This window comes from Misgurnus anguillicaudatus, chromosome 24 (genome assembly GCF_027580225.2).
Source record: "Misgurnus anguillicaudatus chromosome 24, ASM2758022v2, whole genome shotgun sequence".
Classification (NCBI taxonomy): domain Eukaryota; kingdom Metazoa; phylum Chordata; class Actinopteri; order Cypriniformes; family Cobitidae; genus Misgurnus; species Misgurnus anguillicaudatus.
In genome coordinates, this window is record NC_073360.2 from 25,323,973 (window position 1) to 25,338,636 (window position 14,664).

At 38.9% G+C, this 14,664-nt stretch overlaps 1 protein-coding gene across 18 annotated transcripts in view; it reads right to left on the bottom strand.

Moving 5' to 3' along the window:
• The window catches only part of msi2b (musashi RNA-binding protein 2b), a 332,893-nt gene that overhangs the window by 28,732 nt on the left and 289,497 nt on the right, over positions 1–14,664 (bottom strand). For 11 of the 18 annotated variants that reach the window (XM_055196799.2, XM_055196803.2, XM_055196801.2 and 8 more), the window contains one exon: positions 10,541–10,657. The exons of 2 other annotated variants lie outside the window; for them this stretch is intronic. In XM_055196799.2, the coding sequence (XP_055052774.1) occupies positions 10,541–10,657 (117 nt within the window). The remainder of the gene's footprint in view (positions 1–10,540; positions 10,658–14,664) is intronic. 5 more of the 18 variants (XM_055196805.2, XM_055196808.2, XM_055196806.2 and 2 more) reach the window with 1 other exon arrangement.

The following is a 14,664-nucleotide window of genomic DNA, read 5'->3' on the forward strand; positions in this document are numbered from 1 at the left end:
CTAATGCGCAGGACTGGTCCCGAAATCGCTACTGCGCAGACTCAAGACCCAAGATGTCAGCGCCGTTTTGGGACACTGGCGGCTTCACTTTTCAACGAATGGATGAGAGCGAACGGGCGTCATCCATTTTTTTCCAGTCTATGGTTTAGACACAAGCTAACGCCTACGACACTTCCGGTCCAAACTCATTCAAGTGCACTCTATTAGTCAACTAATGTAGGGAATATTGAACATGGGTATAGGGGGCTATTTCAGACCATTGAGTGTAAAATATGATATGTCATATTTATGCTTTCTTTCTGTTAAAGAGCACCTATCGTCCGATATACAGCCTGTAAGTTAACTCCTGTTAGCATTGCATTGTGCGCAAATCTTTCAAACGTGGTAAGGAGCGTAATATTTCCGGCTGACGTCAGAGGTATTCAGGCCAATCACAATGTACAGATTAGCTGGCCAATGAGGGACAGTACAAAATCAGAGCGATTGAGGAAAGCAGTATATCTGGAGCTACAAAAATGTATGGTATGTGGAAAATAATGTGTTTTTTAACCATAAACCATGTGAACACATTGTATTATACCAAACACACAAAAAACTTTTTTTAGCAATGTAATAGGTGCTCTTTAAACAACACACTAAAAAATACCTATTTAACTGATCAACAAAATTAACAAAACAAACAGTACATGTAAATGCCCTCTGGATGGTACCACTGTGCTTTAAAGAGGTCCAAAAGAGATCCAAAAATTCTGTCATTATTTACTTATCCTAATGTTGTTTAAAACCTGTATGTTTTGAGTAATAAATAAGATATTTTGATTAATGATGGTAACCACACAGTTGACGGTACTCAATGACTTCCATAGTAGGAAAAACAAATACTATGGAAGTTAATGGGCACCACTAACTATGTGCTTAACATCCATTATCAAAATATCTTACTCCTACAGGTTTTAAACAACATTAAGGTGAGTAAATAATAACAGAATTTTTATTTTTAGGTAAACTGTCCCTTTAAGCAGTCATCCTAACTTTGCTAACACCTAGCTAGGCGCTAAAATCTCGACTAAGATGTTCTTCTAGGCAAACAAAACTAAAACAAAAAATAAACCAAAACAGCAAAAACAATAATAAATCAAGATCAAGACTTCATTTAGGTTGAGGTCATTTAGGTTTTGAGAGCAACTCGAGTGCAATCTTAGTTTAATTTACTCCTAACTTCAGAAAACCTTCATTGAAAAAACAAATCATTCTAGGAAGTTCTCGAGATGAGATATGTGTGACACTGGCACAAAATTCGGTTTCTTCGGGCAGAGAAGTGTAAAGAACAAGAAAATGTGTTTGCATTGCAATTTAACGGCGTGTACAGTCGGAAGGTGGGAATAAAATTATCCGCTTTCCACTGTGTGGATCAGGCTCGGCGCAGTCGGAAACGTCTCACACCTGACCTGTCAGCAGTCTATTACCACAATTAGCCTGCTGATGTTAGCGAAATACTGCCATTTACCAAATCTTTTCATAGGGGGGACGATGGAAAAGCTGACATTTCGCAATGTGACTTTCAAACACTTTTTAAAAAAAGCTCAAGGACCACGGTCTGCCTTAGAAATAGCATTTCACACAATCATCTACTCCAGGCAGAAATGTCAGTAGCGCAGAGAACGGGAAAAGGGAATCCAACAAAAACGCAGACGACTTTCCATAAAAAGCACTGACCCTGCAATTCCATACTCAGACACATTATGTTTTATCTCCCAACCTCTCAATCTCTACCATCTCTCTCCACTTGAATCAAATCTGCAGCACTCTTCCCTCCAACAAATCCTCTACGACGCTGTCAATAAACTTGTCAAATGGATCTCCAAATTAGGTTTGAAATTTCCGTACATCCACAATTAGCTACCTAATTTCCACCTATGTCATCTTTAAAGAATTACAAGCACCTTTTCCGCCTCCGGAGAGCATCGTTTTCAATTCAAATATGGTCTTTTCTAGTCATATATTAGAGTAATTATCATTACTACACGTCCCTTCTGGCTAGAGCTGCATTTCATTGTCTATACAGATAAGGTTACGCACGCGTCAGGTGAAAAATCCTGATAGTTTCAGGCCGAGCTTTCGCTTCTTGAAAGATCTGAGTCGCGGCCGGCCGAAAGACGGCGAAAACACACATCTGTCTTCATCACGGCCGTGACAGACAAGTATGAAGTGCGTTTCATATTTGCAGCATGTGCGGCTAGCACCGCAGAGACGGACTGGCCTAGATTGCACCTGCGGCCTGAGGAGACCGCAGCGAATGAAGCACACAGCTGCAGTCCAGTGGCTGTCAATCAGGATACGACCGCTAATGGAGAGTGACACAGGTTTTCTGTGCTGCCTGCCTCTCTAACACACACACACGCGCAGTGTACTTTAGCCTCACTGTAGATGAAGAGACTGCAGGAAGGAAGGACAGAGTCCCTCCCCAGAGCCTCAAGTGGCACATTGTCCCTGGGCCCCGGATGAGCAGAGGTGCTGAGGTTGTCAGGTTTACATTTTTAGGATGTGCTTTTGTGGGATGTGCAGTGTCAGGTAACTTTTGCATCTCCTGTGAGTCATCTTTCTCATTTGCCAAAAAGGACATGGAGTAATGCCATAATGTCATTTAAGTAACACTCACAATAAGTCAGATACTGTTACAGACTTCTTCTAATAACAGTATATTTAAGCTCAAGGGGTATAAATGAAGGGGTGTACACTGCAAAAAAATGACAATTCTTAGTATTTTTGTCTAGTTTTCATTAGAAATATTTACATTCTTAAATTAAGATGCTTTTTCTTGATAAGGAAAATGACAAAAAAATATGTATAGTCTTTAGACTAAAAATATACAATTATAGGCTGCAGTCACACCAAAAGCGTTTATGGCAGTTGCAGGCGCCTTTTTTGAATGATATATGGGCAGGGCGCGTTTGCGCGCCGTTTATGCGCGCCGAGCGCCTTGCGGTTTTCTGCTGCCTGCCGCGCACACGTTTTTGAATGAGAGCTGAGAGCGGATAAGCGCCTGATGTCATTCGCGTCTTCCATTGTCCAATCGAATCAGGGGAGAGGCGGGCCTTACGTTGTGGTGAGGGAAGTTTACAGTTGCTTTGAAGAACCGGACTCCACTCGCTTACTCTCTCCTGCGTGTTTGTGCACCTCTCATCCTCAAACAAGGTCAGAGCAAGCGCCCTCTTTTTAAAGTTTCTGCTAATATGACAGTTAACAGCAAAAGAGCGCTCACGCTTCAATATTTGATTGACAAGACAGGTGACTCGGTGGTTGCTTAGCAATATGAAAAGCCGCGTCGCACTGCTCTTTTTTAAAAAAGGCAGTGCGTCGCGCCTTGCGTTTGCAAGCGTTTAAAGCGCTTTTGGTGTGACTGGCCCCTAAGTGAATTTTTTGCTTAAAACAAGCAAAAATATCTGCCAATGGGGTGAGAAAAAAATTGAAATAAGTTTACTTTCTTCTTATACACTTAATTGGCAGATATTTTTTGTTTGTTTTAAGCACAATTTCACTTAAATTGTATATTTTTTTGTTTAAAAACTAGACTTATTTTCTTAGGTCATTTTGCTCACCAAGAAAATACATCCTAATTTAAGAATTGTTACATATTTCTACTGAAAACTAATTTTCTAATGCAGTGGAAGAGAAGAGTACTGAATTAAAAACACCTTAAAGCTGCAATCCATAATATTTCTTAGGAAACAGTTTCCTTACCTTGCCCCAATTCACAATGATAAGCTTATAATAATGATCTATGTTTGAGCCGTTGGGTTGGTTTTCCAGGAAAAAAGTTTGTATTTTTGCATGATGACATCACATCCGTACACTGCAAAAAATGACTTTCTTAGTTAGTATTTTTGTCCTGCTTTAAGCACAAATATCCAAACATTCTCAAGTCAAGATGCATTTTCTTGATGCGCAAAATGACCTAAAAAAATGTCTAGTTTTAAGTAAAAAATATATACAATTTAAGTGAATTTCTGGATTAAACAAGCAAAAAGATCTGTCAATGGGGTAAGCAAAAAAAATCTTGAACTTTTTTCTTAAACACTTAATTCAAGAAAAATTCAAGAAAATTTCAATTCAAATCCAGAAAAATTTGATTACCTCATTGGCAGATATTTTTGCTTGTTTTATGCACAAAATCACTTAAATTTGATATTTTTGGTCTAAAAACTAGACTTATTTTTTTGGGTCGTTTTGCTCATCAAGAAAAAGCATCTTAATTTAAGATTTTTTAGATATTTTTACTGAAAACAAGACAAAAATACTAAGATTTTTTTTCTTGAAAATTTTTTTTTGCACCGTATGGCCCTGTGCCAAATGGCGCACTTCATGTGGACTTTCGGTCTCGTGGCCTTAAATTTGAAGTGTGCTCATCAGCGCCTCCTTTGCCCCCTTAATGCGGTCTTCAGCAAAGCCCCCACTGCAGCAGGCTTTGCGCACTTTACCATCCCAGAAGTCCTTGCGAAAGAGCAATCAGACGAGGGAAGGGAGGAGTTCACATTGACAGGTAACTTCTTTTCCTATTTCTGGTGTGACGCTCGAGTCTGTTCCAAAACACAACTCCAGTGCACCCACGTGGACTCGCATCAAGGGTCCCTAAAGTCTGCACTGCATGATGTCATCAAAGTGTGGACTCTGAGGAGGACCACAATCCGGAGTGTGCCATTTGGGACAGGGCCATATTACTTCACTTTAGTGCTTCCCATAGGCACATATACGTCGGGTGGATGGGTGAAAATAGAAAACTAATACAAGTTTAGATCGGTTGTTTTTTCGAATGCGGCTGTACTAGGATGTACTTCTGTCATGCACTGTATAATGACAGATCTGCTCTGATGTGATCAGATTCATCCACGCAGAGTAGGGGGGGCGAAGCACAACGTACGCGCAGAACATTAATCCGCAAACAAATATTTCAATTTGAGATGGCGATATAGAGGCCAGAGTAACGGACTGCCGCTTTAACCTCTTTAACATACGTGGACATTCCTTTTTTTTGCACCATAATACTTAATTCGGTGTAACTGGAACCTACACAAACGTGGACAATGACACTGCTTCATGTTCACAGAAAAAATTTGGTCATTAAATTTATTGGTTCTTCCTAACCCCAAAATAGCTGGAAGAAATCAGAAAAGACGACAAACCAAAGCTCAGTCTTAGGATGTTAAATAAAAAAATATTTATCCAAGATCCCAGCAAAAGACACAACAGAATTGTTCCCATTTCTGCTGTTAATATTAAAACATATGTACCATGTTGCACTTTTCCCATAACAGACTATTTCTATCCAACCCATCATTTAGGTAAACTACTGCATTCGGCTAACAGATACAAATGGGTCCAGGAGGAGGCAGAAGAAAAGAACTGTAAAGAATGAAATATAAATAAAAAAGGCAGAAAAAGAAAATATAGGCTACTTGTGGTGGGAGGAATAAAGACTGAAATAACAAAAGTACAGCACAGTAGGTTGCACTATATGATATCATAAAAATATATAATAAAAAGGTGGATGATATAAAATACTGCAACACAAAAGAGGACACAGTATATTTTTGAAAGGAAGAAAACCAACTTCCCGCATAAGTGTAAAAAGAGAAAAAACATGACCTTCAGTTCCAACACCTTACTTCACACCAACACATCAACAGGGGCAGGTTTGTACTAGAGGTGTATTTTTAGTTGAAATATAAGCGAAAGTTAGCATGCAACTTTATAAATCTACCACATACAGTACTTTAAGCACTGTTACAGTACAACTTTACATTTACATTTATTCGATGCTTTATCCAAAACGTAGAGCATTAAACATTTTATATAAGGAAATTACTTTTATGGGGTCATTCACTGCACATACTGCCTGACCCTTTAAAACCCTACTGATCAATAAGAAACATAATGATCAATTGATGCAAAACCCTCTAAGTGCGTCTGACATGTTTACTTGTAAATGAGTTTTCATTTTTATAAGACTCTTAATGCATTCTGCCATCAAAGTGGTATTTCTGGATGACTCGAGGCTGGTAAAAACTATTTGATGAACATACATGCCGAAAGCATTCATTTTTGACAGAAGTGGCGTTTAGCAGCTTTTGCATCCAAGCTTCTCAATTGCTATCCAAAGATGATGTTTTTTACAGGTCAGACTGAGATAGAGAGACCACGTCTAGCATGGCGTCAGCGGCACCAACCCATCTCTGCCCATTCACATTACCCAAACCGTTTATCTTAGCTAAAGTATGTGTGTGTGTCATTTACTTTATGACATTATCGCCAATAAATAACCATAAAACAAAGCTTCTCTGGATGACTCAGCTCTGTGAAGCGTCAGACTTTAAATAACCGCATTATAATATTAGATCAAAAGCAGGTGGAGAAAGAGTAACAGCCCTCGGGTGATTGACGGAGATTATGAACTGAGGTGAAGATAATCTGCAAGGCCGCCCGTAACGTCACCACTTCGCTACAGCAACACATTGTATTCTGGAGCCCCGGAGCGCGACAGCTCGTCTGTCAGACCGGAGCCTCTGACTTTCTCGTACCCTTGCCAGCAGGTTTGCGCAGGAGTTAACTGACTGACAGTCGGCACGCAAACACATCTCATCCTCCGCCTAGCAGCAAATGCACGCGCGGCAGGGGTGTATAAATTGTGCTGCGTAATGGAGATCAGTTGGGTAATAGATGATGAGGTTCTGGGAAAAGGTCATACTTAAATGTCAGTGCTCTGTCTCGATGGCTTTCTCACTTCTGTCACAATGCAGCCATGAAGTGACTCCATCAGTCACAAAAGAGTGCAAGTGCACCATCAGCTCAAGACGCCAACCGCGAGGGGGTTGAAAGGGTAGTGAAATAACTACAGTGGGCTGCTCAATTCGCTACTAATAAACATGCTTCAGTGGTCCACACAATGTTCCTCACCAAAACACAATATAATCCAAATAATTTACATGCATTTAGGCATTTAGTAGATGGGTCAGTGACAAAAAACGGTTTGGAAAGATGAGAAATTCTAAAATCATTTTAAAAAGCTTGTTATAAAACCTTCATTCTGATTGGTTGAAACGCGTTCTAAGCCGTGATAAAATACCCCTGTAACCCCACGGTTCGGACCGCATTACATAAGTATCACTACACCACTGTTGCTACGTACTGATTTATGAAAATAAACACCACAGTCTTTAATTATATTTTCATTGTGTCTTTGCTGTGTCTGTGTTGCTTGATTCTGAGGAACTACTTTGTTTGGCGGAAGAATAATATTTGTACTAATATATTTACAACTTATTTGTGTTTTATTTGATGAAATCCTGCTATGCATATGAAGTTTTATAAAAGCAATAAGCCCCGCAAAGCAGTGTTGTTACAGTGCATTTTATAACAGCTTCGCGTCGTGCCTAACAAATGCCCCTTTGCTGTTATAAAATGCACTGTTAACCCACTGCTTCTCTTGGGGCTTATTGCTTTATTTTAAAAGCATGCATCAGGTTTATTTTAATGCACAGTGTATTTATGTTAATTTTAAGCAAAATTGATAAAAAATGACATTTGCACAATTTTTATGAAAGTTAAGACTGAATGGACCTGAAAATGTCAAATGGTGTAACCGCCAATTGTGCCAAAGAATGAGAAATATTAAATATTTTATCCACCTTGATGGCATGTAAGCATAATCATCTTAAAATATTTTAAAATATCATTTTATCAGTTATTTCTAAATGTAAATTTTAATGCGTTTTCGTAATATTTGTCCTGGCATATGCTGAAAACATAATTCTGAATAATTTTTGACAAATTATGTAAAAGTGTATGTAAAAAAAACATATTACACTAAACTAGATGATTATATTTATTCCACATTTTTATGAATATATTTATATTTTCATAAAAAAAAATACTAGTAACACCAATTGACACAGATCAGTTACACCACATTGACATTTTTGCAATTATCCCCCAAATATTCTTTCAAAGTGAAACAAAACCAGAAATTTTAGACTTGGTCTTCAAAAAAGAAAATGTATGAAAGTAATCTGCAAATTTATTTTGAAATTTTAACCCTTTTAACATTTAATTGAACCATACGGAAAAAAATAATTAACGTCACGTCATTGACCCAGACACTTTTATCCAAAGTGACTTACAGTCTAAAAGTTTCACTGGTGCATCGGACACAGTTGGGAATAATATTAGCGGCACTGGGTCTCGGTTAATTTAAAATGAATGTGTTTTTGCCGAACGGATCGATCTCGCATGTGTGCATCAAGTACTTTTCCAACCCTTTCTCGGTTTGCCAAGAGCGCTTGCGATATTGTGTGGCTGACAGTAGGTTTATTTTCATTGAGCCAGACCTGTCAATCAATTTTGAACGCAGATTTTAGCGGTTACCTTGATATTGTCGTCAGATTAAAAATGAAAATAAATGGAGCAAATGGCCAAATTGGTTGCAAAGCCACTGGTTTCTTTCTGTCTGACTGGTACATGTGGGGCTGCATACTACACACACATCAGTGATGTTAACATTCAGCTCCAGTCAGGTTCAAAAAAATTGAGTCGGGTCGGACTTGAGTCTAGTTTTTTTCTGGTTTGCCTCGGGTCAGTTCTTTATTTTAAACAAAATTATTTATGCACGCCGGGTTTGGGATAAAAAGCAATTCGGATCATTTGGGGTCAGGTACATTTCTTTGGACCCGACAAGATCTTTAATGTGTACACGTAAACAAATAGAACTATGCTTGTACATTCGACCATGCGCGTATGCTCGCATACATGTAAAATACCAGACTATACTCCTTTCCTACAAGATCTTAAAGTCACATTTATATATTTTAAATGTTAAAATGCCAACAACTAGGATAACTCCTCTGACAACTATGACCACAAGCTGTTTAAGAGTCTAAAAACGTGAGCACTGCCTGGGATTTCTCATGTAGCTCTCATTTCAAGCTCAGAGTCTGCCTCAAACAAGCTTGCCATAATTCACACACATTAAACAGAAACGAGATGCAGAGAGCTGTTTTATTTTCAGGCTAAGTTGGTTTCTTTAGCCGAGTGCTAATCAGAATCAAACATGTCTGATTGGGTGGAGAGGCATGACTGATTGGCTCACGCTCTGTCGACTGCGTTCCTTCAAACCGTGAGCCGAGCCACTTTTACGCCTGTCTGCCAATTACACTGGGGTGGATAGCTGTCTGCTGAAGTGCAGGTGTCAATGTAGTGAACTCAACTCCCTGTGTGTATGTGTGTGCGTAAGAGAGTCAAAATACACAGTAAATGCATGCATGTGTGTATTTACTTCTATAGCTAAATAAAGTTATAAATAAGTTCCTGTTAGGGATGCCAGATATACATCTTTACTTTGATAAAGTAAAAAAATGTTTTGAGCTCCATTTACATTAATGCTCATTGTATGCTCATGCGTATATCAAACCCACAGCCTTTGCGCTGCTAACACAATACTTTACCAGCTGAGCTACATTTACATTTAAATGCATTTGTCAGACGGTTTTATCCGAAGTAACTTACAGTGTGATCATGGCATGCATTTTATTGGTTATCATCATATAGTACCAACAAACCCATGATCTATAGCTATGCAAAGTCTAGTCTGTAAAATAATTGTCTGTAGGATTGTAATCGTAAAGTTAATAGTGTTATAAAGCAAATACTTCATGTGTGTTTGTGACAGCACTGTGCATCACTGTCTGTTTATCTCCGTGTGAATGTGTGTGTGCGTAGATCACGTCGCGTATACACTCGGCCCCACTTTCTGATGGCCAATTAGGCAAAGCCATCATTTCCCATCGTGCTAAAGGCCAGGCGTCAGTGAGAAGGCCAAGGGCTGTTCCTCCCTGCTGTTTATTTAAGTATCCTTGTGTCTTAAAGTTAAAGTTAAAGTCAGATTGATAGATTAAGCTATCCGGCCTCCAGATCAATAGCCGTGCCGGAATAAGCGAGCAACTGGGAACTATTTAATGTGCAGAGTCTGTGTTTTCTAGTCAAAGGCGAATAAAGTTTGTCCGAATGACACAGGAAGGCATTAACAACCCAGAGCGCCGGCGATTAAATGTGAGCACTCCACAAACCATGAGAAATGAAAAGTCTCAACCGTGGAAGTGTGTGTGTGTGTAGTGGTGTTGGGTTGGAGGGAGGGATGTTAGCGAAACAAACGCTTTGACGTCGCGTGAGCAGAAGCCGCACCATGCGCCCTGATCTGTTACCGGTTCTACCAACCATAATTCTGACATTAACTAAATTAAGAAAAACGGGGGAAAACTGGTCTCGGACCATCAGCCAGGGGGCAACTTCTGCCAGCGCCATAAATCACATCTACAACGGGAAAGGAGGGGAAGCTGGCAGGAACCTTAAGTCGTACCCTTTCCCTTTAACTACAGAATGTGTGTGTTTATGTGTGTGTGTGTATGTGTAAGAGAGAGAGGACAGAGGCGGCTAGAGTTAAGAGCAGCATGTAGAGAGCAGCAGCACACAGATCTACGGCCAGAGCGTTTACCTGGCCCTGTGCTCTGAGGGTATGCTGCGTAGCCGCCTCTTCCACGGGCCCCCCTACCTGAGCCACGCGCTGCTGCCACTGCTGCCGCCACCGGACCATATGCCGTTGCCGGGAAACCTGTGCGGGGTGGAGGGATGGGGAAAAGTGGGGAAGGAGAACAGGGAGAAGGGGAGAACAAAATAGTGGGGAAAGGATTGAGAGGATAGGGAAAGAATGGAAAAGGGGTGTTGGGTTGGGATGAGAGGAAAGGAAATTGTGGAAAAGAGCGGTAGTGATGGATTGAGAGGATTGGGAAAGAGTAGAAAAAGGGGAGTTGGGATGAGTAGAGAAGGGGAGTTGTGATGGATTGAGAGGATAGGGAAAGAGTGAAAAAGGGGAGTTGGGTTGGAATTATAGTAGAGGACAAGAGTGAAAAAAATAAGTTGTGATGGATTGAGAGGATAGGGAAAAAATGGGAAAGGGGTTGTGTTGGGATGAGAGAAGAGGAAAAGAGTGAAAAAGATAAAATAAGGGATAGGAAGAGGATAGGGAAAGAGTAGAAAAAGGGGAGTTGGGTTGGGATGAGAGAAAAGGTGGGTTAGGATGAGAGGAGAGTACAAGAGTGGAAAAAAGTTGTTGTGATGGATTGAGAGGATAAGGAAAGAGTAGAAAAAGAGAGTTGGGATGAGTGAAAAAGGGGAGTTGTGATAGATTGAGAGGATAGGGAAAGAGTGGGAAAAGGGAGTTGGGTTGGGATGAGAGTGGAAAAAAGTTGGGATGGATTGAGAGAATAGGGAAATAGTGGGAAAGGGGGTTGTGTTGGGATGAGAGAAGAGGAAAAAAGTGGTAAAGGGGAGTTGTGATGGATTAAGAGGAGAGGAAAAGTTTGGAAAGGGGTAGGGTGGTTTGGAAAAAGGAGAGAAAAGAGCAGATAAAATAAACGATAGAAAGAGGATAAGGAAAGAGTAGAAAAAGGGGAGTTGGGTTGGGATGAGAGAAAAGGTGGGTTAGGATGAGAGGAGAGTACAAGAGTGGAAAAAGTTGTTGTGATGGATTGAGAGGATAAGGAAAGAGTAGAAAAATGGAGTTGGGATGAGTGAAAAAGGGGAGTTGTGATAGATTGAGAGGATAGGGAAAAAGTGGGAAAGGGGGTTGTGTTGGGATGAGAGAAGAGGAAAATAGTGAAAAAGGGCAGTTGTGATGGATTGAGAAGAAAAGAGTGGAAAGGGGAGGTGGGTTGGGAAAAGGAGAGAAAAGAGCAGATAAAATAAGCGATAGGAAGAGGATAGGGAAAGAGTAGAAAAAGTGGAATTGGGATGAGAGGAAAAGGTGGGTTGGGATGAGAGGAGAGGACAAGAGTGAAAAAAAGTTGTTGTGATGGATTGAGAGGATTGGGAAAGAATGGAAAAGGGGGGTTGTTTTGACATGAATGGAGAGGAAAAGAGTAGAAAAGGGGAGTTGCGATGGATTGAGAGAATAAGGAAAAACAGATAACGGAAGTTTGGTTGGGACAAGACAAGAGGAAAACAGAAGTTGTGATGGATATGTGAAGTGTGGAAAAAGGGAGTTGTAATAAGAGATTGGGAAAAGGAGAGTTGAGAAGAAGGGGGAAGATGAAAAAAATGAGTGTGGGGGAAAAAAAGAGAAGTGGAGCAAGTAAAGGGGAGGAGATGGTAAAAAAGGAAAGGGAAAAAATAAGAGGAGAGGATAAATTAGAAAAAAGTAGGATCAAGCAACCTCTCAACATTTTCTGATTCATAAACTGTGTGTTGTTGGAGAGTTTGTGCAGTTGCTGTTATGCAGAGCATACTGTGTGCATCTCTGGAGTACATAGGAGGCTGCAGTAACCCTAATGCACTCTGGGTATTTTTGCATGGGTGACCACACTGTTCCTTAGCTTAGCTGTTCTGAGGACACAGCAGGAACGCCCGACACAAGATCAGCCTTTTGGATATGCTACTAAGCGTATGTGGCCAAGTTACTATGATAAACTATGTAGATTTCTGTTATAATGTGAAATAAATGAAACAGAAGTTAACAGTGAAATGACTTAACATTAACCTGAGAAGAAACAGGAACATTGGTGGCCACTTTATGATTGAAGAAATATAAATCACTTCATTTGTTGGCATGAAATCAAAGATGGACTGTAAGCTAAATATGTATACCAATGTCCAGCTGATATGATTTGACATCAGTGGCATATAAAAGTCTAGTCAAAATGACTCTCCATCATGTTTGGATATAATGCATTATACTGTATAAAGGAATAAAAATGAAACTAAACATATTTACGTATCAACTTAAAAGTTTGTATATGATATTATGGCAACACTTTACAATAAGGTTGCATTTGTTAACAATAATTAGGCATTAGCTAACATGACCTAACAATGAACAATATTATCATATCATTTATTCATCTTAGTTCATGTTAATTTCAGCATTTACTTATATATTTTTAAATTCACATGTTGTATCTGCTAACATTAGTTAATTAGTTAATGCACTATTAACTAACATGAATAACTCTATTGGCATAAACAAACGTTAACAAAGATTAATAAATGATGAAAACGATATTGTTTACGATATTGTTAATTCATGTTAGCTAATACATTTAGTAATGTTAACAAATACAACCTTATTGTAAAGTGTTAAATTTTTACTATATAAATAAGTGTCAAAACACAATACTGATCCAAAATCACATGCCCACAGTTGAATTATTTATATACAAAATTATATCTGGGCCTTATTACATCCATTTATGATTTAAATTGCACAACTGCTAAAAACAACAGTATGTCCATTTGGAAAAAGACACAATTATCATTTTCCCATGTTACCAAAACACCAAAAATCACTTTTTTCTCATTTGACAATGACATTCGAAAAGTTGCAAATCTGAAAAACTTTAACTTGCAGATAGTACTGACCAGTATTGTATTATGACCTATATACTTTATTTAAAGAAATGTACAGACATTTGCCATTCATAACTACTTAGCAGTTAGCTAAGCCAGGTTCAAAGTCAATATTCACCACAGTTGTAATAAATAATTCGCAGTTGTTGTGAAAATGCAGTATCGTCCACAAAGAAAGAACATAAAATAATTTATCCGCAACATAGGCTACATCATATAAGTTTTACTGAATGTAAGCATTTGCTTTAGGATATGTTAAATATAGAACAATAGACAATATGTACAAAGCTATGACGACACACAGACCTCTAGAAATTCAGATTATAAATGTAAAAGTTGTGCTGTAAAGTGGTGATCATGTAGTTTGTTATATCCATCTTCATTTATATTACTGCTGCTCTCTTTCTTGTATTTCTAGTCCAAGGTGTTTGTATTATGAGCGAGCTGCATTTCAAAACAGCTTTATTGATTTTTAAACAGAAGCGATAGTTCTGTCATAGACTGCTTACAGTGCAGACATGGTGTGGTATCATGTTGAATTAGCACTTTACAGGTTTTACAGCGATCATACTTTAGAAATGTGTAAGAATGTGTTATTTGCAATACATGCAGACACATTTCTGAGAGAGAGAGAGAGAGAGAGAGAGAGAGAGAGAGAGAGAGAGAGAGAGAGAGAGAGAGAGAGAGAGAGAGAGTGCTGATTGATTCACTCATGATGATAAAAAATGTAGATTGAAAAAAGCAAAAGTATTACTTTGATATGTTAATGTATGATATGATATTCACTGCTATTTTAGTCAGGCACTTCCACTAACTAGTGTGCATGCATTACATTTCCCTAAAATTGATATTGTATATTTTAAAGTCTGTATTATTTTTCAGTATTTAGTTCTTTTACATTTATTTTGTCTTCAGCATCACAAGACACATTATAAGACCTTCATTCATTAAACAAATTTCTCCACTTTCTATAACGCCTCACAAATCACAAAGTTCACATATAACACAAGCAGAAAAAACAAGGCCAGAGGCATAAGGGACTCTGCAGCAAAACTTCCATAAATAAAGTCGCGCTTGGATATATCCACCAACAGCCCGAAAGATTATCCAGCAGAACACTATAGAGTTAATGCCAACCATGACCGGCATCACTAACACAAAGGCGATATGGAAATGCAGCCCCACGCTCCCTACACTTTGTAGTACACTTAAGTCACT